This window comes from Leptodactylus fuscus, chromosome 4 (assembly GCF_031893055.1).
Source record: "Leptodactylus fuscus isolate aLepFus1 chromosome 4, aLepFus1.hap2, whole genome shotgun sequence".
Lineage (NCBI taxonomy): Eukaryota > Metazoa > Chordata > Amphibia > Anura > Leptodactylidae > Leptodactylus > Leptodactylus fuscus.
Genome location: NC_134268.1, coordinates 32,678,499 through 32,705,852, shown reverse-complemented (window position 1 = coordinate 32,705,852; position 27,354 = coordinate 32,678,499). Strand labels below are relative to the sequence as shown.

The 27,354-nt window shown below is 44.5% G+C and overlaps 2 protein-coding genes across 3 annotated transcripts in view; one reads left to right on the top strand and one right to left on the bottom strand.

Moving 5' to 3' along the window:
- Positions 1–16,163, bottom strand: part of NDUFAF6 (NADH:ubiquinone oxidoreductase complex assembly factor 6) — a 64,498-nt gene extending 48,335 nt beyond the window's left edge. The window contains exons 1-5 of one of the 2 annotated variants that reach the window (XM_075270276.1): positions 15,793–16,163; positions 13,225–13,324; positions 10,940–11,062; positions 10,016–10,072; positions 2,683–2,785 (exon numbers count right to left, since the gene is read on the bottom strand). In XM_075270276.1, coding sequence (XP_075126377.1) covers positions 2,683–2,785; positions 10,016–10,072; positions 10,940–11,062; positions 13,225–13,324; positions 15,793–15,944 — 535 coding nt within the window. In that variant the 5' untranslated portion in view covers positions 15,945–16,163. Of the gene's footprint in view, positions 1–2,682; positions 2,786–10,015; positions 10,073–10,939; positions 11,063–13,220; positions 13,325–15,792 lie in introns of those variants that run through there. The other variant, XM_075270277.1, reaches the window with a different exon arrangement.
- The window catches only part of INTS8 (integrator complex subunit 8), a 33,625-nt gene continuing 22,286 nt past the window's right edge, over positions 16,016–27,354 (top strand). Inside the window, 11 exon segments of the mRNA XM_075270230.1 lie at positions 16,016–16,097; positions 17,315–17,503; positions 18,529–18,703; positions 19,191–19,331; positions 20,675–20,746; positions 21,421–21,472; positions 22,929–23,111; positions 23,720–23,827; positions 23,927–24,079; positions 25,918–26,018; positions 26,528–26,669. Of these exon segments, the coding sequence (XP_075126331.1) occupies positions 17,329–17,503; positions 18,529–18,703; positions 19,191–19,331; positions 20,675–20,746; positions 21,421–21,472; positions 22,929–23,111; positions 23,720–23,827; positions 23,927–24,079; positions 25,918–26,018; positions 26,528–26,669 (1,302 nt within the window). The 5' untranslated portion in view covers positions 16,016–16,097; positions 17,315–17,328.

Sequence of the window (27,354 nt, the reverse complement as noted above, 5' to 3'; positions counted from 1 at the left end):
TTGGGTTTTGGACATCATACCACTTATCCAGAGCCTCTGAATTGCCAGTAAAGTAGATTCTGCAGACTTGTGACCTCACGTTTCCAAAATGAGGTCACAAGTCTGCAGAATCTACTTTACTGGCAATTCAGGGGCTCTGGATAAGTGGTATGATGTCCAAAACCCAAACTGTGCTCCAAAAACCAAAATAGCTCCTTCCCTTCTGTGCCCGGCTGTGCTCAAGCAGCAGTTTATACCCACATAGGACATTAAGTACATTATACCCGGGAACACAAGTGTCATACATGTGGGCGTAAACTGCCATTTGGGTACACAGCTGGGCACAGATGTGAAGGAGCTCTATATGGCTTTTGGAGCATAGCTTTAGATTGCTGGTTTTTGGACACCATGTCATATTTGCAGAGACCCTAAAATTGCCCCTACAAAATAGGGTCACTTCTTGGAGAATTCTAATTTACTGGCAACTCCAGGGCTCTGCATAAACAACATGGTGTCCAGAAAGTCCCTCTAAATCTGTACTCCAAAAGCTAAAAATCGCTTCTGAGCCCTGTTGTGTGCACAAGCAGCAGTGTACACACACATACATATCATTTTTTTGTCCCTGGGAAATCCCACTTAATAGTTTTAGGAGTGCAGTTCTCTGATGACTCAAAGTGGGTGCACTTTTGGGCACCAAAATGGCATATTTCTTTAGAAAAATTCAATTTTCATGTTGTACATTAATTTTTATGAAGCATATTTAGCTCAAATTGATAATGCCGCTTGATACATTCTTTGAGGGGTGTAGTTTCTAAAATAGGTTTTACATTGTATTGATACATTAGGGGCTCTGCAAATGCAACATGGCACCTGAAAACTATTCTAGTAAAATCCACTCGCCAAAGCCAAATAGCGCTCTTTCCATTCTGAGCCTTGCCATGTACCCATACAGCAGATTACAATCACATATGAAGTATTCACGTATTCAGGAGAAATTGTGTAACAAACTATCGTATGCTTTTTCTTCTTTATTCCCTTGTAAAAAAAAATAAAAATATGGCGATAAATGGACAGTTTATTGAGGAAAAAAATCATTTTAAATTTTTACATCCCAATGCTAATACAATCTGTGAAACAGCTGTAGGGTCAAAATGCTCACCATACACCTTGAGAATTTCCATGAGGGGTGTAATTTCCAAAGCGGGGTCACTTTTGGGGGTTTCCATTGTATTGGTACTATAGGGGCACTATATGTGACATGGCACCTGAAAACTATTCCAGTAAAATCTGAATCCAAATAGCGCTCTTTCTGTTCTGAGCCCCACCATGAACCCATACAGCAGATTATGACCACATATGGGGTATTGCCATATTCATGAGCAAATGTTTCACAAACTGTGGGGGGCTTTTACTCCTTTAACCCCTTGTGAAAATGAAAACTTTGAGGATAAAGTGACATTTCAGTCATTTTTAACTTACACATAATGTTATTAAAATCTGTGAAATGGCTGTAGGGTCAAAATGCTCACTATACCCCTTAATAAATTCTGTAAGGGGTGTAGTTTCCAAAATGGGGTTATTTTTTTTTGAGTTCCATTGTTTTGGTACTCTAGAGGCTTTGCAAAGGAGACATGGCACCTGAAAACTATTCCAGCAAAATCTGTTTTTCAAATGCCAAGTGTCGCTCCTTCTCTTCCGTGCACTCCCGAGTGCCTAAAAACCAGTTTACACCCACATGTGGGGTATTTCTGTGCCTGGGAAAAATTACATAAACTGTGAGATGAATTTTCTCCTTTAACCCTTTGTGAATGTGTTAATTTTAGGGATAAATGAATGTATTATTGGATAAAAATGAAATGTCTAAATTTGACCTCCATATTCTTTTAATTCCTGTGAAATGCTTAAAGGGTTGACAAGGGTCACTTTTAATAGCTGATCTGTGTGGTCGCAGGAGACCGCCATCGATCTGATACTGATGACCTATCCGGAGGATAGCCTTAAAGGGGCTCTATCATTGGGAAAAGTCATTTTTAACTAAATACATCCTTGCATAGCCTTTAGAAAGGCTATTACACACCTACCTTTAGTATGTAGATTGCCTCAGCGGTTTCTGAATAAGTCTGTTTTTATTCATATGCTAATGAGCTTCCAGCCAGCACAGGAAGTTCCCAGCAGCACTCGTCCCTACTATTATCTCCTATGCGTGTGTGCAAACAGGAAGCTGAGTCATCAGCAGCAGCAGCAACAGCCTGTGCTGTGCAGACATAGGAAGCAATAGCAAAGGGGGTGCACAATGCATCATGCACCAATCTAATTAGCATATGAATAAAAACGGACTTATTCAGAAACCACTGAGGCAATCTATATACTAAAGGTTGGTGTGAAATAGCCTTTCTATAGGCTGTGCAAGGATGTGATTAGTTAAAAATGACTTTTCCCAATGATAGAGCCCCTTTAAGGTTATGTGCACACAGATATTTGCAAGCTGCAGGATCTGCCAAAAAGTTCCCACTAATTTCACATAGCAGATTTTTTTTTCCCTGAAAAAGATCAGCTAGAGGAAAAAAAAGAATTGTCATGACCTATTCTCAGACGGATTCCACCTTGTAAACCCCATTGACATGAATGGAAAGTGAAAATGCTTAAGGAAAAAAAAAAAAAAAAAGAATTCAGCCTTCAAAAGAATTTTTTTTTAGGACTTACCAAGAGTCTCCAAGGTCAAGTATAGCAATGAACTTTGGGTATTCTCTGCATAGGTTTCCAGCTCCCTGATGTTGCGATAGGCCCGATCGTCCAGGTTCTTCTCCTACAAACAAGAGATAAAAAACCCTAAATGGAATCCACAGCGATGCCGCCTCATTGTAGTGTCCTCCTCAAAGGTCTCACATATGATAATGTCACTTATACAGAAAATGTAAATGGATAGAAGTAGTTTATGAGGGATTTGGTTATTCAGGTTTCAGATCAAGTGGTGGTAGATTATTTCTCTTCCTTATATAGCGCCATCATATTCTGCAGCGCTTTACAGACATTGACAGTCACTGTCCCCTATAGGGCTCACAATCTACATTCCCTATCAGTAGGCCTTTGGCGTGTGGGAGGAGACTGGAGTACCTGGAGGAAACCTACGCAAACACGGGGAGAACATACAAACTTCTTGCAGATGTTGTCCTTGGCAGGATCTAAATCTAGGACTCCAGTGGTGCAAGGCTACAAAGCTGACCATTAAGATAGACCATAGATGACATCCAGGTGCCTTCTAGGACCTGCTCTCTAATGCTCAGAATGGAACGGAGTATCGGGCCACCCATGGGAAGAGTCTCAGCCTGCACACTCGGCCATGTGCATGAGGCCTAAGACTTCTAATTAGAGATGAGCGAAAACTGTTCGGATCAGCCGATCCGAACAGCACGCTCCCATAGAAATGAATGGAAGCACCTGGCACGCAGACTTTGCTGGCGGCCGGCCACTTAACCCCCTGCATGCTGGCCGCTTCCATTCATTTCTATGGGAGCGTGCTGTGAGCGTGCAGTTCGGAACGACTGTTCCGAACAGTGTTCGCTCATCTCTACTTCTAATCAAGTCCAGTTCATCTCGTCGCCGGTTCTTCACGCACAAATCTCAGTAAGATGTTGGAATTACCATAACTAGTTTACATTAGGTTCACACTATCGTTTGCTTTTCCATTATTTGGGACCACATGGCGACCAGAAAAACAGAGAACCAACTCCGCTAAATAAACGGTTGCCTGTGTACATCCAATAGCACGTGTAGGACTATTGTCCCTGCTGATTTCAGACGGAATCTATGGTGGAGTCTTCTATAAAGATCCCCAAAAAAAGATCTCAACCTATCCTTACTGTAAATGGATTGAATAGGATATAAGATCAGCAGCACAAATCTCCCTTAGGCCCCATTCACATCTGCGTTCGAGGAGTCTGCTTGGGAACCCCTCTGAACAGAAACCTATATGCATTTAAAAGCGGCTACCTGGGAAACCCATGGACCCCCATAGACTATAATGAGGTCCATGTGGTTTCCACACAAAACATGCAGAGAGAAAAAATGCTGCTTACAGGACTTTTCCCTCCACGTTTCGTGTGGAAACTACTCGGACCCCAAGGAATGAAGTCTAACAAGTGCAGGCTTTTTAGCTTGCACAGGATCTTCTTGACTGGATACAACTGTGTCACTTCTGAGAAGTATTTAAGGGTTTGTTCACACAGTGGAATTTGGTGCTGATTAGAGATGAACGAATAGTGAAATACAATCTCTTTACTTCTAAGGTCGGAAGAAATATATGAACATATCACGCATTACACATCCATACTGAATGAAGGCAAAGCTTTAGGTTTTTGAGAACTTCTATTAACATTTTTCTTACATATACGTTCTTCAAGAACCTACAGCGCCACCATGTGTAATGATCTTTAACTGCAGTTATGTCTGACGAGTGCTATTATTATCACAGGCATAGAGAGAGATTCACATTGTACTTTATGTAATACTTTATGTATTATTTATATAGCGCTGATATATTCTGTCACACGCTCCAGAGACTGTGATACCTGATCCAGTCCTTGGGGGTCTCAATCTAAATTCCATATTATCCTATTAGTATGTTTTTTGGATTGTAGGTACAAGCCAAAGAAGCTTAAAAGGATGCTACCATTAAAATCTAATTTTTTTGTCGTTGATACGCAAGAAAGGCTATACTTCTCCTACCTTTAGATGTCTTCTCTGCGCCGCCGTTCCATAGAAATCTCGGTTTTCGTCAGTATGCAAATGAGTTCTCTCACAGCACTGAGGGCGTCCCCAATGCTGCAAGAGAAATCTCCAAAGCCGCCTCCATCTTCTTCAGGAACGGCCCCTTCGCGCGTCTTCTTCCGGCGCTGGGGGTCAAACACAGTAAGTAAGCGGCCATTTTCTTGTGGCCTGTGGGCATGCACAGCCGACTCTGCCCGAGGCCCCAGTGCCGGAAGAAGACGCATGAAGAGGACGTTCCTGAAAAAGATGGAGGCGGCGCTGGAGATTTCTCTCGCAGCATTGGGGACGCCCCCAGTGCTGTTTGAGTGCTGGGGCCCGCCCCCAGTGCTGCGAGGGAACTCATTTGCATACAGATGAAAACTGGGATTTCTATCGAACAGCGGCCTGAAGAAAACATCTAAAGGTAGGAGAAGAATAGCCTTTCTTAAGGCTATTCCTACATGTCAACGACAAAAAAATTTGATTTTAATGATAGAATCCCTTTAAGGAAATCTGAACAGGAGGAACAAGAAATGTCCATGTAGATGTTGCTATTGCTAAAATTGAAATCCAGGATCCTTACATTACACACCGGAGCATTACACCACATTTATCATAGGTGGCAGCTGTGGATGTCATCAAAGACCCACCCCCCCCAAACAAGTGCACAGGCTAGAACACACAGTATGATACCCAATAATAATTTTTAAGGGAAAGGGATTTTTGGGATTTTGGGTTTGCTTTTTTTTTTTCTTTTCATAATTCCTGCCATAAAGAAAACCAGACAGGTGCTGATTAGAGATGAGCGAACACTATTCAAAACAGCCGTTTCGAATAGCACGCTCCCATAGAAATGAATTGACATAGCCACACGTGGGGGGTTAAGCGACCGGCCGCCAGCAAAGTCTGTGTGCTGGCCGCTTCCATCCATTTCTATGGAAGCGTGCTATTCGAAACGGCTGTTTTGAATAGTGTTCGCTCATCTCTAGTGCTGATATGTTTGTATGTGTGAAGGTGTTTTATGGCATGAAATGTAGCACAGCATCCACTAGGTGGCACCAATGTTCCACAAGCTTAATTGGAGTCTACCAGCAATCACATGGCTAATAAACAAGGCACAATAATCATATGTAGGGTAGTTCTAGACAAACACAACCATACCTGTGCTTTCTAATGTAAAATCAGTGATGCCAAGAATCTGGACCTTTATTCTATATGTAAATGTGGAGCACAGATCTGGATTCTATGTCGCCTCCCCGCTCAGCTCAACGTTAACTCCATGAAATGTATGGCCATAAAGAACATACTATGAAGACTAAGATTTTCTGACAATGGCATTTTTTTTGTTTGCTACAATTTAACATAACAGGCGATTACATTGCTTGCATAACACTACGTGGCTGCAGGAGAGCTTTTTGGTGTTAATAGGGGAACGTGTATCAAATATACAATACACCTATATATCACCTCTACATTAATCATATACAGGGGCGTAACTACCACAGGGCCCAGGACATTAGAGGCCCGGCAACAGCTGCTACCACTGCGTTTTTTTTTGTTTTTTTTTAATAGGTCTAGAGTAACTTCATCCGGTAACGGACCCTATTTACTTACCAATCCTGACAGGGGCCAGGATTGGTAAGTGACGCCACTGGCCCCACAAACACAATTATACTCGGGGGGGGGGGGGGGGGGGGGGGGGGGTGTTTTCAGACCCCCCAAGTGTAATGATTGGAGGCCCGAGATAGGTAAGGGAACATAAAAACCTGTGTTACTTACCTCTCCGGGCAGGCTTCGGGCCTACTTCTATGACGCACTTACGTCACATGACCGAGGCCTGCGTCCCCCGGGTCACTTGACGTCCCAGACGTCATAGAAGATGGCAGTCATCAGCAGGGAGTGCTGCGGAGTCAGAGATAGGTAAGAAACGGTGTTTCTTTTATGATTGTATCCTTCTCTGGGTCTCCGATTATTATACTCTGGGGTCTGAAAAGACTCTAGAGCAGGGGTCTCAAACTCGCGGCCCGGCGAACAATTTTGTGCGGCCCGCAGACTAATCCACGCCAAGCCTAGTATGTTCCATGTAGTGGTGACCGCCGCTACGCTACATAAAAATGGCCGGCTGTAGCGCAGCGGCGGGAGAATGTCCCGGACCTTGGGCCTGCCCCCTATAGCCTAGTAACGGATTGGCCAATCCAGTCGCAGCTCTTTTCCTCATGCGTCATTGATATCCTGACGCTGAGCGTGGCGGCTGGATTTTAGCAGCGGAGGCCAGACCTGCAGTGACAAGGTAAGTGCCAATTTTACAAACCCCAAAAAACTGCTTTTATTGTCCCCTATTTTGCCCCCAAATCTTTCAATTACTACAACTCCCAGCAGCTCCAGATGCCCTGGAGCTGCTGGGAGATGTAGTGCACGGTACTGGGATCTTGCTCTGCGGCCCACATGCTGAGTTGCGTTTGAGACCCCTGTTCTAGAGTATAATAATTGTTCATGGGTGTCCACAATAGAGCATAATACTGTGTGCAGGGGCCACTATGGGGATTAATACTGGGTTAAGGGGTCACTATAGGGTATAATGCATGCAGGGGCAACTATGGTGCATAATACTGTGTGCGGGGGCCACTATGGGTGATAATACTGTGTGCAGGGTCCACTATGGGGGATAATACTGTATGCAGGGGCCACTATGGGGGATAATACTGTATGCAGGGGCCACTATGGGGGATAATACTGTGTGCAGGGGCCACTATGGGGGATAATACTGTATGCAGGGGCCACTATGGGGGATAATACTGTGTGCAGGGGCCATTATGGGGGATAATACTGTGTGTAGGAGGCACTATGGGGGATAATACTGTATGCAGGGGCCACTATGGGGGATAATACTGTATGCAGGGGCCACTATGGGGGATAATACTGTGTGTAGGAGGCACTATGGGGGATAATACTGTGTGCAGGGGCCACTATGGGGGATAATACTGTGTGTAGGAGGCACTATGGGGGATAATACTGTATGCAGGGGCCACTATGGGGGATAATACTGTATGAAGGCCACTATGGGGGATAATACTGTGTATAGGAGGCACTATGGGGGATAATACTGTATGCAGGGGCCACTATGGGGAATAATACTGTATGCAGGGGCCACTATGGGGGATAATACTGTATGCAGGGGCCACTATGGGGGATAATACTGTATGCAGGGGCCACTATGGGGGATAATACTGTATGCAGGGGCCACTATGGGGGGGGGGGATGTCATAAATTCACCATGGGGCACCGCCATTCCTAGTTACGCCATTGTTCATATGGACTGATATTGCTAAGTTAATATAGCAGCACAGCCACCCTGCAGCATCTCAATACAAAAGTTATTATGCCAAATACAATGACAGTGCCGCCTGTCACACTGCCCAAACATAGCCTTGTCATTGTATCATACTGGATCTGGATGGAGCTGCAATGAAGAATAAGAAAGGCTTCTTTGGAAAGTGTTGAAGCTGTACTGTTGTTAGTTTAATACTGATTTTCCTTCTGATAGACTTCCTTTAATTTTCTTGGCAGCAAGGCTTAACTTTGAGACAAATGTACTGTATGTTCACAGTGACACTACAACAGTATATAAGAGGTTTAAAAGATTTTGATGGTGGTAGACGCCTTTTAAAGGGAACCTGTGAGGTCCATCTGGGGCACTAAAGTCAGACAGAGATTGGTATGGACTGGTTAATGGTTCCATGAACAGCCTGATGATAATAATGGCAGTGGTGAGATTTCTTTTACAAAAATTAAGACACACACATACACACATATACCTCCTGTACTTGCGGTCTTTACACGGTTTTTCACTGAAGTTGGAGTACTGCACATGTTCTGGACCTCGGACATACAAGCAGTGAAGCAAAGATGTCCTCACTGGCTTCACTGACGACCTGTGCAAGCAATGGTAGCACCAGAGATGAGTCCAATGACTCTCATCTCTAGGCAAGTATAAAGGTTCGGTTTTATAAAATGTGGCCATGGACAGAGTTAGGATAGGGATATTTGCTAAGCTAAGCCCTTGGTGAATTTTTATCAAATCTTTATTCAAGAATTGGCAAACAGCAAAGAGAAACATATAACATAATATGCATATTGCATATTATGCAATCACGAAGGAGCCGCACGATGGCGACATCCAGACTGACCGGCGACCACCAAACGTGTGATAGAAAACCGGTCCCCTGACCACAGCGCCAGTCACTGTCCGCTAACTTGTAGGCAAAGAGCCATTCTGGTGTTTTATACCAGCGGGTTAAAAGTTTGTACTGGTTCTCCTAACGTCTAACACAACAGGAGAACCCATGGGACGTGGACAATACCTGTTTGACTTGGGAGTCTGATAAAGATACACCCAGCCCTTAGTGAATAAGGAGCTGTGGCTAGTTAAGTGCTCCAAATACCCCCGACAGTTTCCCTTTCAAGTGTAACTCCATTTTTTTGTAATATACTTTATTAACCTATCTAACTTCCTTTTAATAAAAAAAAACAGGCTACAAAGTTCCTATTAGTAATGCCCTAACTAAGCATTACCAAGGAGACTCTGTCCTTACCCCTGTATTCAACGCAGACACTTCAAATGGCTTTATCTCTGGTTTTATACCACCTAGATGATTCTGGTTTCACAAGAACGTGGAGATTCTCAGCTTTCATATGCTGCCTAGAGAGAAGTACTAGCTATAACAGAACCTGAGATATCGCTAGTTAAAAACACAGTTGGAAATCTGAATCTGATATGTATCAGTTCATGCTGCATATAAAAATCACATTCCCTAATTCTTTTACAGCTAGTGCTTCCGTCTTGGGAGCATAGCTCCGCTTTATTATGATATCAGAAACACCTAGGTGGTACAAAACCAGAGATACAGCCATTTGAAGTGACCCTCCCCCTTTGGTAAATGATTCAGCTCTGTGTACTACATTGAGTACATATGTATAGACAGACAGTCTCTCCCTGGTAATGCTTAGTTAGATCGTGGTTAATGGGAACTTTACAGTCTGTTTTCTATTAAAATGAAGTTAGATAGGTTAATAAAGTAGAACACAAAAATGGTCACCAGACACAATAGCAAGGAAAAAATAATGGCTAAATCAAACGGAAGCTACAGTTTACATGTTACGATATAAAAACTGCCAATATAAAAAATGCTGAAAAACATCCCTTTATATATTTGCTGCAAAAGTAATAAGAGTGAATGAGGCCTTAGTCTGCGCTCGCTATAGCAATCCTCTGTTTAGCTGAACAACTCACCCGCTCATCGATAACTCTGCTCAGCCATCTTTTTGTCAGTTTGTGTTTCTGGACAGCCTAATAAAAAATAAAACCTGTATTAGTTATACTGCAGAACATATTATGTACATATAGATTTCTATGTATTTTGGAACCAATAAGTCTATATTCACACTGCCAGTGAGACACTAGTAGAGCACACTGCGCAAGCGTCGGAGCTGACCCAGACGGAAGATGACGAGAGAAGGGGAGGATGCAGCTGAAGATGGAGGCTCCGCTGGAGAGAGTTCTCAGGCAGCAGTGGGGACGCCCCCATCGCCATTTGAGCGCTGGGGACCGCCCCCATTGCTGCAAGATAACTCATTTGCATACCAGTAAAAACCGGGATTTCTAAGGAACGGAGGCGTGTAGACCACGTCTAAAGGTAAGAGACGAATAGCCTTTCTAAAGGCTATTCCGACGTCTAAAGCACAAAAAAATACATATTTAGTGGTAGAATCCCTTTAAGGACCAAAACACTTGACTCGCCTCTCCCCAGACTTCCATTTCCAGTGGCAGCAGATCTGTTCCCCTTGCTGACATCAGCAGTGACATCCCATTTGTGCTAGTTGACTGCTGCAGCCAATCAAAGGCCTGAGCGGTGACCCAGGGGAAGGTTATGATAACGGGTGAAATGTTAGGTTGTCCAGGGACAAGACTCCACAGCTGATTATGTGCGGCACAAATCAGCAAGTGTCCTGCTCGATCTTTGTGCGGATCCTGCCTGAAGCTTCCATTGAAGTGAACGGGAGCAGCCCGTTATTCTGCTGTCAGCAGGAAGATTCCCACAGCAGATTTTGCACGGCAGATTCCGTTCCCTGGATTTTTCAATATGACTTTCCATGGTCTTTATACATTACAGTAGGCGCATCTGCGATTGTAAATTCTAATAGTAACTACAGATACCTTGGACAGTTCAAGTGCTACAGGGTGATGTGGAGGATTCTCGTTGTATACATCATCAATAGCCTCCCTCCAGAACTGCATCCTCATCAGCCCGATATTCCTCTGCGATACCGAATCTTTTACCTTCAGAAATAAAATCAGACTTTATATAAGGTGATAAACATATGCCTATGTATAATGGGGCGATATTGATGTAACTAGCTGCTGGAAACAAATGGTAACTTTTCTCTGCGCTCATCATCCATGCTTGGTGTAATCCATGCCAAAGACCGTTAGTTCTAGCCAAATTTATTGCAGGGAGTTTATCACCACTATGGAGTCTACTAAACCATTCCTACTTAGTTCAATATTACACCTAGCGCACCCCCTCACCTCCTGACTGACATATCCTGCCGAAGCCTTTCTCAAAGCTCCCTGATATAAATTTCTTGTTTCCGGCAAATGATCAGTGTCTGGCACATGAGCAATACTACAGTGGATGCCAAGTAAGAGAAAACGGGCAGTGATGCATATGCATAGGACTCCGACCTTCAGCATATGCGTGAGGAAAGCTCCAGCACATCAGTCAAGCAGTGAGGGGTGTAGCAATCCCAACCGAAAACTGGTGCTATGGTAGAACACTAAACTAGGATGTTATGAACTGGCGGTTTACCTACTGCTCCATATAACAATATTCTATGTCCCATATATCATCATTATTAGTCTCATCTCCGATGCTCTAGAGCAGTGGTCCCCATCCTTTTTTCCACCACGAACCAGTTTCAGCAAGACAATTTTTCTATGGCCCAGTGGGGGCGGGGAAGGAGTGTGGTTGGGGGCGGGGTTAAGCATGGGGGTGTAGATTACTGATGACGGACACTTCAGGTTATGAAGATGGCTACGGATGACAGACACTGTTATGAAGATGGCTACTGATGACGGATCTCACTCCTAATGCTGCTATTAACTTCACTACAGCCTCACTACAGCTACATTACACATCACAGGGAAAAGTGACATGTAATATAGTTGCCCAAAGTTTGGTAGGCGAGTGCGGGGTGGAGCCAAGACCCGCTGCAGGTCCTGCATAGTACTAGAATCTCGGACATACAGCGGGTCCCGGCTCAACCCTGCACTTTGCTCACCTTATCCCGATGAGCAACAACCAAGTGTCAGTGTTGTCCTGGCTCAACCCCTATTGCTCTACCAATAAAAATACATCTGATTTGTTGGCACGCATCTTTGTGTGAAGCTCTTTTTCCTGATTAATACGGGGTGGGCCCCTAGCTTCAACACCTGGACGCAGTCTGTATCCCTACTTGTCCTGGCTCAACCCCGGGCACTCACCAGCTCCACAGCAGCTGCTGACTCCTCGTCGCCAGTACGCGGACCGGTGCAACATGCCCCGCGGCCTGGTACTGGTCCGCGGACCGGCGGTTGCGGACCCCTGCTCTAAAGGCACAGTCCTTCTGTTAAAGGAGTTTTCCCACAATACAGATTTTTCTGTATACATAGACCATAGGAACTTGCAGATCAGTGAGTGTTCAGTCACCATACCCCCACTAATCAGGAGACCAGGAGCTCCAATTTAAATGAAAGGAGTGGTGCGGAAACTGCCTGACCACTGCTCCACAGCCCCCCCCCCGCTGAAGTACGAAAGAAAAAACAGGCACAAAGAGGCAAAGAACAGGGATAGTTGGGCTACTAATTCATTGGCCTATAATGAACTACTGCTGCTTTTGTGTCCCAAACTGACGAGAGGTTCCCTTTAAGAAGGAAGCATAGATTTGATCTTCTAGCTGTTAGACAGATCCCCCATACTGTGGAACTCAATACCACAATTCATGACACAGTCGTCCCACAGTCGCTACCTAAAGACTGATCTATTTAGAATAGCACATGACATACAGTAACCCTGCGACCACTATGCCGTCATGTGAGTATCTGTTACCCTTATCAATTGTGTCCAACGACCTTCCCTTCCCATATAGACTGTAAGGGTCTGCAGGCAGGGTCCTCTTTCCTACTTGAATCATGTAGGTCATCTGGTTAGTTTTGGGATTATTGTACTTGTTATTTGTATGTATATGTGAGTGAGGTTTCCACCAAGTCAGTGATGATGGTGGCGAGTATTTGGGGTGTGTGGACTGTGTTGGGATGTGATTTATGCTCAATTTGCAGCTTGAGCGAAGGTTTAGTACAAGATTGAGTGAGTTGACCCCTGACAGCGCCTTGCATCACATGCTAAGGTGGTCTGTACATGACATGCAGGACATAGATATGAGACAAGACACTAGAATACCTGCCTGGGATAGTTCTACATTGAAGGCTCGTAGTGCAAATACTGAATTCTGGGATTCAGGAGGCAGCAGCAGCGTACATAGAAACCCTTCATAATCTCGTTTCCTGTGAAAAAAAAGAAGAATTTAACCATTACATCAGTGCCTGTACCCAAGGGGCTTACAGTGTAATTTCCCTCAGGCATCCATATAACCAATAAGAATATTATAAGACTGTAATAATAACAGCACAAACATGTACAGATGTTACCACGCTCAGATTCAGAATATTAGAGCTGCAAGGCAATAAAACCAATCTACTTCCAGCACACACCAATGGGACTAAATGCTCTGGGAATCCTGATAATCTGTTAGTATGGCAATCTGGGCCGCTTGCAAAAGGTCCACAACATCTCGGAGGTCAGATCTATGGCATTTAGTCACAGGATATCATTAGATTTTACCTGGCTCCTCATTATCATCCAAAAGATGATGTGTCACAAACCGCACAACCAGGGATGGTGCGGACCTTACACTGGACCTGCTGTCAGGGAAGAGGTAAAAGTAGATAGACAAACAGGGGTATGTATAATACACGTGGACAGGCTTGTGTGGTATATGCAGGGCCGTATTGTTAGAGAATTACAGTTTTGCCAATGGTCACATTAATACCAAATTCCTATCTGTGTAGTTTTCCTATTGAATCGAGTGCCTAGTAGATACTATACAATGTAACCAAGTGAATACCAGAAACACAGGTAGATAGGTCGAGCTCACCTCAATGGAACAACTTTCTCAATGAAAGTTCACGTGTTGTTGCCAAGATATTAATTTCTTTCACTATATACAAATTAGCAATCTGAAGCTTTAAGGGCGGCTCCACTGCACTAAACTTCAGCATAACTACCTGACCTCAGTGGTGTAACTACCACCATATCAGCAGAGGCAGCTGCCACAGGGCCCGGGACATTAGGGACCCATTGACAGCCGCTACCGCTGCTATCATTATACTCGGGGGTGTTTTCGGACCCCCGAGTATAATGATTGGCGGACCGGGAGAGGTAAGAAACATAAAAAACATGTTACTTACCTCTCCACGATCCTGCCAGGCCTCCTTTCTGACGTCACATGAACCCGGCCTGCGTCCCGGCTCATGTGACGTTCGACATCATTGAAGAAGGACGGCAGCGGAGGCCGACAGCGTAGGAGCCGGGGGGGAGGGACAGGTAAGAAACAGTAGTTTTTTATGTTTTGGACACATTGGGGATACTACTGTGTGCAGGAGCCACTATAGGGTACAATACTGTGTGCAGGGGCCACTATGGGGGATAATACTGTGTGCAGGAGCCACTATGGGGGATAATACTGTGTGCAGGAGCCACTATAGGGTACAATACTGTGTGCAGGGGCCACTATGGGGGATAATACTGTGTGCAGGAGCCACTATAGGGTACAATACTGTGTGCAGGGGCCACTATGGGGCATAATACTGTGTGCAGAGGCCACTATGGGGCATAATACTGTGTGCAGGGGCCACTATGGGGGATAATACTGTGTGCAGGGGCCACTATGGGGTACAATACTGTGTGCAGGGGCCACTATGGGGTACAATACTGTGTGCAGGGGCCACTATGGGGGACAATACTGTGTGCAGGGGCCACTATGGGGGACAATACTGTGTGCAGGGGCCACTATGGGGGACAATACTGTGTGCAGGGGCCACTATGGGGGACAATACTGTGTGCAGGGGCCACTATGGGGGACAATACTGTGTGCAGGGGCCACTATGGGGGACAATACTGTGTGCAGGGGCCACTATGGGGGACAATACTGTGTGCAGGGGCCACTATGGGGGACAATACTGTGTGCAGGGGCCACTATGGGGGACAATACTGTGTGCAGGGGCCACTATGGGGGACAATACTGTGTGCAGGGGCCACTATGGGGGACAATACTGTGTGCAGGGGCCACTATGGGGGACAATACTGTGTGCAGGGGCCACTATGGGGGACAATACTGTGTGCAGGGGCCACTATGGGGGACAATACTGTGTGCAGGGGCCACTATGGGGGACAATACTGTGTGCAGGGGCCACTATGGGGGACAATACTGTGTGCAGGGGCCACTATGGGGGATAATAGAGCACGCGGGAATGTGTAGGAGGGGTCGGTCGAGGTCTTCAGCGTCGGTCGGGGGGGCCATGTCAAAAGTTCGCCACGGGTCCCTGCCATTCCTAGTTACGCCACTGCCTGACCCTATTGCTCAAAGAAATGGGGTAAGGACGGTGTATTAGAACAGTGTGGGGTCTAGTTTTTGGGAGCATCAGAGCTGCCCTCGGTGCTCCAGATTGCTCATTTGCATAATGAAAAATAAATTAATACTTTAGCAATGCAGGCACAAGTTTTCTTTGGAAAAAAGGTGTTATATTCAGGTGTTTAAATAAATAAATATACACACAAATAGAATATATATATTTCATAAATAATGTAAACCTCTAACTCTATACTGCTCCTATATCTAATGCACACATATATATGTGTATAGCTTATATACAGCCCATGACCTCACACACACTCGTCTCCCCTGTTCCAGTACCTGACCAGCTCCGCACAGTAGGCCGCAGAGGCCGCAGCCTGGCCGCTCTTGCCCCGGATGCTGCACCTGATGAGAGGCGGCCGGCAGCGCAGCACCGCACACACAGCCATGACAATGTCACCCAGGGAAGGGGGCGTGGTCTGACACCACATTACTATTGGCCGAAAAGTTTGGTTCTAGTGTCTTTGCGTCATTGCTCTGCGCCTCTGTTGTCATCACGTGACCTCCCCCCGGTGACGGAGTAGAGAAGGCGCCGGGCTGGTGTTAATAAGCCGCCGATCGTTTCGGATTATTGTCGGTAGGAGGTGAGTGGTCGGTGACAGTGGGGGCGGATATGGGATGTAATGGCGGATGTGTGTCAGTCATGTGACATTATGGCTACATGTTCGTGTGCACCTGCTCTCCCCCATTCATTGTACTGGGGCACATGTATCCTGTATATGTTATGTATGGTGTGTCAGTATAGTGAGGCCGATGGGCAAGTCCTGTATAACAGATACACATTCTCTGCTAGCCTTCATCCTATTGTGGTCGGTGGGCAGATCACATGACCGGCCCCTCGAATCCTTTAAAGAGACTTTCTAGGACTGAGATGACTTGTGCACAATTGTGTCACTGGGCAACCTGACAGGCAACCATCTGACCCCATGTCCCCATTCACTGAGGTCAGTGGGCACGGGCGGCGAAATGGATAGGAATAGACCAGTCCTAAGTTTAGCTCCCAGGCCCACACGTGGAATCTTGAAAATACACCGCCATCTATGTTGGGCCAAAGAAATCAATGAGTCAGGGCGCTGACTATAAAATAAAGCACAGCTGGCAATGCACTTGAGGCCTTAAAGGGGTTGTCCAAGAATTGCAGCTCCTTCCCTGGTTACCAGCCTGAGATGGGGAATTCCTGAACAACCCCCTTTAGATATTGAAGTCCAACACCCGGCACTTATTCTGGTCAGCTGTTGAAAATCACAGTAACATTTGGGTGACCTCTGCTCCTCATTATCACAGTTCTGGAAAAATCCTTTAATGCTTTCAGTGCTGGTGAGGAGTCTTATCTATGTAATACAAAAGTCACTTTGCAGCCAGTGCACAGGAGGAACCAAGCGACGGACGATATGTGACCCAGAGCACAGTCCGTAGACACTGAGAACGAAACTGAACATCAGGACGTGCCATAACTGTGCACAAAGTACATTAGCAATGTAGGTGTGTGATAGAAAGCCATGCCTAAAAGTGAAACAACAAAGATGTGTATTACCATGTATCTGTATTACTATGCAGCTGAAACATACTGAAATTTCCCCACTTAATCTTATCTTATGTTGTATGTACAGGTCATTGGCTACAGATAGAAATACTAATACATCAGATCTGTAATAATTGGCTTCAATGGTTCTGAGCCCGATCAGTACACAGTAAAACAGATGGGTAAAGGCATAAGGGAGAATCAGCACAGAATGTAATAGGTGAGCGGATACTTATATATATATATATATATATATATATATACACTTTTATCTTGCAGATATCTCTGACCAAATGAAAAAGAAAAACGCTGCAAATGAGAAGGTGCAGGCGAAGAAGATGAGCGCCGAGGCGGCCGACAGGGAGGCGGCCACCTCGAGCCGTCCATGTACCCCGCCGCAGACGTCCTGGTTTGAATTCTTGCTGGATATCTCTTTATTGGAGAGTCATCTACAGAAGGACTGTCCAGGTATTTACACAAGATTCCGTTCATAGCGGTTCTCCAAGAACTCCTTCTTAAAGGGGTATTGATGGACTATCCACAGGATAGGCTTTGATATCCGGTCAGTGGGGATCCAACACTTGGCATCCCCCGTTCAGCGGTTTAAAGGGGTTGTCCAACTTCTTTTTATTGATGACCCGTCCTTAGAATAGGTCATTGATAAAAGATCAATGACTTATCCTGATCAACGGTTTGAAGGGGACAGGTCATTTGTACAACCCCTTGAAAGGGCTACGGTTCTCAGCCAAGAGGTGCAATCTCTATATTGTAAATCAGGCACATGCTGTACATAGGGACTGAGCTCCAGAATGGTCATGTGACCACCAGATATAAGAGAATGCAGCAATTACTAAGCGCCATGACACATTTAATCAGCTAATCAAGGTGTCAGGCCATGATTAATTTGATATTAATAAACTATTCTAAGAATATCTAAGAATAGACCATAAAAATAAAGATCCCTCTTAAGTAAATGGGTAACAAAATTGCATGAATTTACATTAGGATTTCTTTGACACCACATCAGTGGTCATGTGACTGTTGAGGCCAATCAGCGGCCTCAGGAAGAAACCTGGGATGTCACAGGTAGTGACATCACATGGCCCTCGCTGAGACCACTGATTGGCCTCAAGTCAATACTAGACCAAGAGGACTGGACTGTGCTGGGAGGTATCGGAGCCTTGTGGAGAGGTGAGTATGATTTTTTTTTTTTACCTACGGTATTTAAAAGATAAATTTATTGTCCATTTTTATCTTGGCAACCCCTTTAAACATGCTGTGATCGTTTGCAGCAGATTTTGCTGTGGATTTCACCCTTTATATAGCAATGGTTGAAATCCATAACTAAATGGTATTCTCCAACTCCTCCGGGGTAAGTTCACACACAGTGGGCACATCACATTTCAGGAAATTTCAGCAACAACAGTTTTGAAGAGATGACAATTTGGTCGTTGCTCTTATTCAGTGATTGAAGTGTTCTCTGTTCTTGTCAGATCCACCTCCTGTCCAGCTGATCATACAGTTTCTGGAGCAGGCTTCTAAGCCTACCGTGAATGAACAGAATCAGGTGCAGCCCCCTACTGACAACAAGAGGAATCGTACACTTAAGCTTCTGGCTTTGAAAGTGGCCGCTCACTTGAAATGGGATTTAGATGTGCTGGAGAAGTGGTAGGTATACAGGCTGGAAATGCTAGACATCTTGCCCTAAAACCATGACCGGGAGAACGTTAAACATAAGACATTGACACGTCCTCAGCTAATGCATTTATCATAATGTTATCCAGACCATAAAATCAGACTTTTCTTGCATGTTTTTAAAGAAGATGGCTAATAATCCACATTACACCTAGCTTTTTAATGGCCCATTCTCATATGTCTTAGTCCACCTGGCCTTGTACAGAAGAAGGGATATTCCAATGAACATAACCATATTTAAATTCATAGACAATTAAAAGTTTAACGTTTTTGCAAATATAACTGATTAAATTTTCTGTAACCATCCTAGTGGTGATAGTCTGTTGTCAATGGATACGATCATGATTGCAGGAAGTTTCTATGATGTGGCTGTATGGGTGCCCTATTATAACCATGTGCATAAGACTTTGTAATGTAGTATTAATCACGTTTGTCTCTTTCTGGCCTTCTTTTGTATTAGTTTATCTGTTCCTGTCCTCAATATGCTGCTGAATGAGTTACTATGTGTGAGCAAAGTGCCACCTGGAACAAAGCACGTAGATCTGGACCTTACAAGCCTGCCACCAACCACAGCCATGGCCGTCATGCTGTACAACAGATGGTAAAGAACCTTTAACTTTACATTTACGTGTTTAATCACTGTGGCACTCCGGTATTTGGAAGCCAAGTTCTGTGTATTGGTGTCGCCCACTGAAAAAATGGTGACCGATACCAACGTACTCAAAGTGTAAAGGGACATTGTCACTATCTCCTAACCACTAGAGATGAGCGAACACTGTTCGGATCAGCCGTTCCGAATAGCACGCTCCCATAGAAATGAATGGAAGCACCTGGCACATACACTTTGCCGGCGGCCGGTCGCCGTGCCAAGTGCTTCCATTCATTTCTATGGGAGCGTGCTGTTCGGAACGGCTGATCCGAACAGTGTTCGCTCATCTCTACTAACCACATTTCCACTGAAATTCACAATTGGCAAATGTAAATACATAGTTACCCAAGGTGGTTTGATAACCAGAGCAACCAGTCCATACCAAAAGTCGATCCTATAGAGCTGGGGTTGGCAACCTCTTACATGTGTGGCACAACATCAAGGGCGTTATTGGGAATAGAGGCATGAGGTGGAACCTGTGTTAGCTGAATCTCAAGCCAGCAGCAATTTTACATGAGTAGTACCCGTCCCCTTGTCTCCATTGCCTCACTTGCTTCATAAGGTGCATTCAGTAGATCTGAACAGTTCAGACTTTGTCCTGCATGCAGTTTCCCTCTATCCTGGTTTCAGATATACTCTTTCTGTTTGTTTTGGTACCAATATCACTGCACTGTCAGTGGGGCCAGGTCTCTGTGTCATCACTGGATGGTGCTGAACGTACAAGTCTATAGAAGTGTACCATAAGGGGATGTTCCTCATAACTCAGCACTAATGCTATGCTGTAAGGCCGGCCCCTCTGACAGTACAATGATATCAATATTGAAACTAACAACACCAAAATCTCTGCACCCGGGGCAAATACTGGCAATGGAGTCATCATGCATGTGAGTAGTAGATCAGTAGCTGCTCCTCCCTGGCCACTCAGATCCTTAGCTGTGACACAGGAAACGGCCATAGCGAGGAAAATGTATAACTGCCTTCAAGGATTCCCAGTAAGGGACAAAATTCAGTAAATTCTACTATACTTGAGTTAGTATGGGGTTTGGTCATGCGAAGCCTTGTGTGTATGTGTACAATGCCATGTGTCATTTGTATGACTGTGTATGTCTTTAAGGTAAATCCTTCAGGGATCAACAACCCTACAATTATGGCACATCACACCAAGTAGCTCATTATAAAGTCACCACGCCATGCAAAAATGGTTGCCTTTCCTTATTACAGAGGAAGGAGGTGGATTAGTGTATGTGCAACGTTTCCTATATCTGTCTAGACATATTTTATATTTTCTCCTACAGGGCGATCAGGACCATCGTACAGAGCAGCTTTCCTGTGAAACCAGTGAAACAGGGCCCACTACAACCCAATGTGTAAGTCCGATCTGATCTCCTAACTTCTATCTGTTATAAGGGTAGGGACGTTCATGGACTGCATGATGCCTCTATTATCTATAGCTTGTTGGCAAAGCCACATGAAATTTAGTTGTAGCAGAAGCGAATGAACATGGGTTGCAGTTCCCTGGTATATAACCACAAGTAGTTCTGCACTGCGGATACACATTGTAATGGTTTCCTATAACGTAAGAAGACCATATACATTTTATTATCGTTGGCTGAAATACCCCAATTTAAATTGAACCTGCCAACCATCTGTATGTATATGGGAATCTATCCACCTGCAGATGTCTGAAGAATAAATGGACACGCGTGTTAAATTGGGGGGGTAAGCCCCCTCCAGAGGCGTCTGTCAGCAGCTTAGTTATGGTGCATTGAGTAGGCGGAGGGGAGGTCACCACGGCCAGTCACCTCTGACACCGGGTTATTTCTCATAAGAACAAAATGATCGATCATGTGGAAATTCAGTATGGCTGCTGTAGTACCCTAGGATGGGGTTAGATATTGGATCCCAACACACTTTACTTTTAAATAGTACTCCACCCATAAGCTGATAATAGTGCAGCCAAGACGGGGGCTAATAGGTGTGGTCACGTCCTATACACTGTTTATATGACTTTTCTTTGCTATATTGCTTTTGTGTTTTACAGAATGAATCAAATGCAACAAGAAAAGGAGCTCACCGACAATATACTGAAAGTGGTAGGTGCATGTGATCCTCATACAGTATACTCTGCAATTACCATCTAGAGGAGAATGTGGTCTCTTCATATTAACACCTGTAGGGGGCAGCAAAGTATTTCCAGACGTTTTCATTGGCGGGGATCCTGCTCATAGTGTTCAGTTACAGTCTCTAGCCATTTTAAGCCCATGTGACTTGAGACTGTGTGTTTTGGGGTTGTTTTTTTTAACTAGTGGATTTATCATACAATCTATTCCCTAGACTGGATATGTTTGTGTTCAGTTCTCTTGATGGTGAAGAAATAAAGCACCAAGCACAATAGAGAATTACGGTGTAATACAGTGTTGTACAGTGGTAAAGTCTCATTTACATAAGAATGTCATGTATTGTTTATTGTGAACATTTAGTAAGCATCATTCATGTGCACAGAACAGTGTGCCAGCTCCGTGGTTAAACTGCATGAACTGCACATGGATAGTCATGTGCCACACATCCCCTTTTATTTATTTCATTGATCCTGGCTGAAAAACGGACAGGAATAGGACCTGTCCTTAATGCCCCATACACATGCCTGTAATAATACACTGATGTGTGTATGGAGCCATAGAATAGAATGGCTCAGTGTGGTCGCTGTGAACAACACCGCTAGCACGATGACCATGTTCACAGTCATGTGCACGAGGCCTGCTAAAAATACACTGTACTGTTTTTTCCAATAAATTCTAGGCCCAATGACAAAAAGCTGGTGGACCCCATTGTAGGGAGCAGAGGCCATCTGGCACTTCTACTCTTATATCAGTACAGAACAATGGAAATCACCACTCGGATGTGAACAGAGTCTAAAGAGGATCTATCATCCCCTTGATAAGGACATCGTAGATTGAGGACAGGGTCCGCACTCATGTTATCCAAAGCAGCACAACTCAGGAGCAATCACAGAATACAGTGGACATGGGGGGCAGATGTAATTATCAGAATGTGCCAGAAGTCTGGGGGGGGGGGGGGTTGTTACAATATATAGATGAGATGAAATTAAATCATTTCATTTTCTGCCTTAACCTTAGACCCTTTCTGCACCCTGTACAACAGGAGGATGGAGTTTATAGAAAAGGGGTGAAGCTTTATGTGAAAGGACAATGGCTTAAGATGCAACATCATGTGCCAAATATTTGGCTGCTGTGTCTGCAGATTCTCCTCAGGCAGGGCGAGCGCTCCCTTCATGAATACACCAGACTTAAACCACGTGGCCAGTATACTTCCGGTGTACACTCTGATATCTCCCACTAGCCATTTCGTTAGAGATTGAACCAGTCCCTAATAGAGGTTGCATTTCTGCTGGGCAGAATAGTCTAATGACAGATAGAAGATCTTTTCTGCTTCACATAAGTATGGCCGGAGCTGTTACTAATGCCCTCACTATGTGCTACCTAACTCTAGTATATCTGCTGTATTATAACTACATTTTACCCTCTGTAGCTGAAGGAACAGGCCGATGACTCCATCACTGTGCTGGAGGAAGCCATTCAACTAAAGAAAGCCTTCTATGTCCACACTATGAGGACCTTGGACCTGCTGGCAGCAGAACCCGGTGTTGTGAACGGTGAAACAGAGAATTCTACGGCTGGGTTAATGATCAGTTCCGAAGAAGTTCAGTGCCAGGTAATGCAGGTCTTGGCTCGTATCCTCATACATTTGTTCTTTCACTTTCGTGTCTGCATTATTGTCTAGATTCCTTAGGAACATTCACTTGAAAACTGGTAGGTCACAGCAGCCTGTAAATGGAGTCCATCTCTCCTGATTTTCCTGTGTATATGCATGTTAGGCTTAGTTCCTTCATAACAAAAGGCTCCCTCATATACAGTATATTAAATGTTTACTGGTCGCACTGAAATTGGCTAGTTTGGCTAATATACATCTATTGTGACTGGAATGGCAGCATGATATGACATCAACTTCTGTGGAGATTGTATGGAGTGGCAGTACTCTGCAAGCTTCTCCTCAATGCTGCTTTGTGAGTGAGGAGAAAGGGGTTAAATAGTGACCCATGTGCTGGTGATGTTGAGTCCTTTCCCCCCAGATATCAAATATTTATCACTACGTGGGCCATCAGGTCACCTTCGGATAAGCTGTTTGAAGCAGCTGGGAGTAGAATGGGAGATGGGTAAAGGAGCATGGCTCTGAGGACTACACTGGCTCTGAGGATTACACTGTGACCATATGTTGATCCTGATATGAAATCTCTAACTACTTTCTCCTTCATTCTCCAGGTATGTTATGATCTTGGTGCTTTTTACTTCCAACAAGGACCCACCAACGCTGTGAACTATGAAAAGGCCAGAGACCACTTCTTTAACACCAAGCAGCTGGTTGCAAAGGTAGTTACCATCACATATGATGAGTCCATAGTGCCATCTTGTCCTCACTACTAGGCTCCTGTCACATGTCTGACTGATATCCATTTTCTTCCTTCACAGATAGGTGCTGTTTCTGCTCACTGCTCTATTGATGAGAACAGACTTGCCGGTTATTGCCAAGCTTGCAGCGTTCTTGCCCCTTCCAATGTGGCTGCTGTGCAGTCAACAACATACAGCCAAATCCATAAGTTCATGAAGACTGGAAACTACCAGGTATCAGAAGAATTCATCTTTTAAAGGGATTATCCTATAAGAGCATTCCCTGCCCTGTCCACATGCTGAATAAGGCATGTGGATGTCATAGGGGACCAACTTTTCTGAACCAAATCACAGAGTCATATATGGGACTCCCCTGAGCAGATTGGCACCTCATGCCTTGGTATAAGGTGCTTTGGTATCTTTCACATTAATGTGTGTGAGTGTAATATATATAGTATATATATGGAAAAAATGGCAGCACTCCAACATTTAGAGAAAGTGAAAAAGGTTCTAATAAGAACCCTAACGTTGCTGCTTGGAATAAACCCACACTTTTTTTAAATGTTAGAGTGCTGCCATTTTTTCCACTTCTTATGTAAAGTTGAAGATTAGCTATCTTCTAATTTGGCTTTGCACCCAGTTTGTATGTTGTGCTGCTTCTGCATTTTTTATCTATCTATCTATCTATCTATCTATCTATCTATCTATCTATCTATCTATCTATAGAGAGAGAGAGAGAGATAAATTGAATGCATTCACATAGTTATTAATTTCAATAAGCTGGGTATGCAAGTAGAATTTGGTCTGTATAGCTACAGGTATAACCAGTCAGATTCTCTGCTGTATAGCTAGAGGTATAGAGTGCTGGTAAAACCACATCTATGTCCAGTTCTGGAGACCCCACCTATTTAAAAAAAAAAAAAAAGTAGCTAAAACAGAGTGAGTGTCACAGGTAGTGACATTATAGGCCCTTCGCTGATTGGCCACAGCGGTCACATGACTACTGAGGCCAATCATGGCTACAGCACAACTCCGGAAGAGACCTGAGAAAGCAGGAGAATCGAGACATGCGGGAGGACACCGGAGCAATGGGGACAAGTGACGATGGTGTTTTTTTTTTTTCTCCACTGTCCTTAGCAGATTTAAACATTAAAGGGGTTGTCCATTTTCACATGGACAACCCCCTTAAAGGGGCTCTATCAGCAAAATCATGCTGATAGAGCCCCACATATGCGTGAATAGCCTTTAAAAAGGCTATTCAGCCACCGTAAATGTTATATTAAACTACCCCCCAGTGGGCGGGCATTCAGGGTCCGCCGTCTTCTTCATCCACGCCTCCTCTTCCTGCGATGACCTCGGGTCCCGTCTTCCTCCGGCGCTCACGAACTGACATTGCTAAAAAAAATGGCCTGGGCGCATGTGCAGTAGCCGTAGTAGAAGCAGCATGCTACTGCGCAGGCGCCCAGGCCATTTTTTTAGCAATGTCAGTTCGTGAGCGCCGGAGGAAGACGGGACCCGAGGACATCGGAGGAAGAAGAGGCGGGGATGAAGAAGACGGCGCACCCTGAATGCCCGCCCAGCGTGCACGATGGGTAAGTAGAGCACATTCTTTTTTAGGGTATTATTTTAAAACTGGGTGGTAGTTTATTATAACTTTAGCGGTGCCTGAATAGCCGTTTTAAAGGCTATTCACGCATATGTGGGGCTCTATCAGCATGATTTTGCTGATAGAGCCCCTTTAAGTTGGCATCATGTTTTACAATATACTGTATTCCTTCAGATTTTAATCAAATAGCTAACTTTTTTTTAAAACTAGTCGCCATTTATAACCATAAATTGTTTTGGTAAATGAATGGACAGACCTCATGATGATTTACTCTATTTTTCTCATTAACAAAATCGAGGTGAAAAACGGATTGTGTTAAGAAATATGGTGCACCCTGAAACACTTGGATGACGCCCCTGTAAATGTCTCCCGATGTGTCCAAACCGTTCCTGGCAGTACTGCAGCTGTATACTGTATGTGATTTACTTGATGATCTAAATGTGTGATGTCTGTTCTTCTCTTTAAGGGAGTATTGAATATCTTCTATGATGATAATTTCAGTGGTAACTTACCTGACCAGTTCAGACAGTCTGTGCTCAGAGAGCTCTTCCAGAAGGTGCAGCTGGGGTAGGTGCAAATGTTTCTATGACTGAGGCTAGGCAAAAAAAACATTAAGGCTAAGGCCCCACGTTGTGGAAACGCAGTTTTTTGAGCCAAAGCCAGGAGTGGATTGAGCAGAAGGTAGAAGTATAAGACCTTCCCATATATTTCCCATTCCTTTTGTAGCCATTTTTGACTTTTGCTCAAAAAAACGCAGCAAAATCTGCAACATCTGGGTCTTTAGCCTAAAGGTTTCCCTGAGTTTAGGTCAGCAATATTAGATCAATTGGCCTCTGACACGTAGGACCTCGCAGATCAGCTGCTCAAAGCTCTGAGTGCTGGTTCCGCTTCACAAGCCAATGAGGTCATATTCATCAGTCATATAGTTTGTAACTCAATCCCATGTATGGTAAGTAAATGGGGTTGAACTGCAGCGTATAGTGGCCAGGAATAATGTCCTATCACATGTACTATTGATTTGTGACTCAGAATTTACATCCCGTTATAATACGCTCCTGTTTTCTGTTTCCTCACAGCAATGATGCTCTGACTGAAGTCTGCTATAAAGTGTGCGCGTGTAACACGGTCCGTGACATTCTCCGCGGTCGGCCCGTCACTGTTCAGTTCCATCAGCTTTTCATGAAGCCTAGCAAAGAAAAAATTGATTATCTTCTTGAGGTATGCTGGTCATCTCTAAGCTACTTATCGTACTGGTAATGGGGGTGTAAACTTATGGCATAAGGTAGAAACCTGTTTAGTGCAGACATGTCTGTAGCACTGAAGGCTTCTATGTGGTTTGTGCGTTGTATCATCAGCTACAACATGGGTAACCTAAAAATACAGGCAGCAGTGCAATGGAAAGACATTGCAAAAAACTGTATTGCAGCCACAGCCACGTGCCTCTGCATTTTGTGTTCCCGTTATTTGCCACTGGCGACCAGTTTTTTTATGTTTTTGTTGCATTGATGGATTCATGTCCTATATCCATGGTGCTGAGTTACCAGACAGTGTTGATAGTGAAGTTATATTTGTATGAAGCAGAAGGGCCCCCATACAGTTTGGTGAGCCAAGAGATCTAGGATTTAGTGAAACTTCAGAAACCAGTGCAGGGTCCCCGAGTATGTTGTATGACATCCTACCAAAGTGGAAAGGGAGAGCCAAGTGGCCCCCATGGTGTCAAAAGGCTGGAAGTAAGGATATGCTGCTCAGATGATAGAAGGTGGGGGAGGGCCTCTCTCTTGTCGGGTGTCTGTATCCAGGGCCTCGGTTTTTGTGGTGAAGACTGTAAGGCCCCGTTCACATGGCAGAACCTGCTGTTCATTTTGTGGTAGATTCCACCCCAAAATCAGAAGCCAATTCCGAC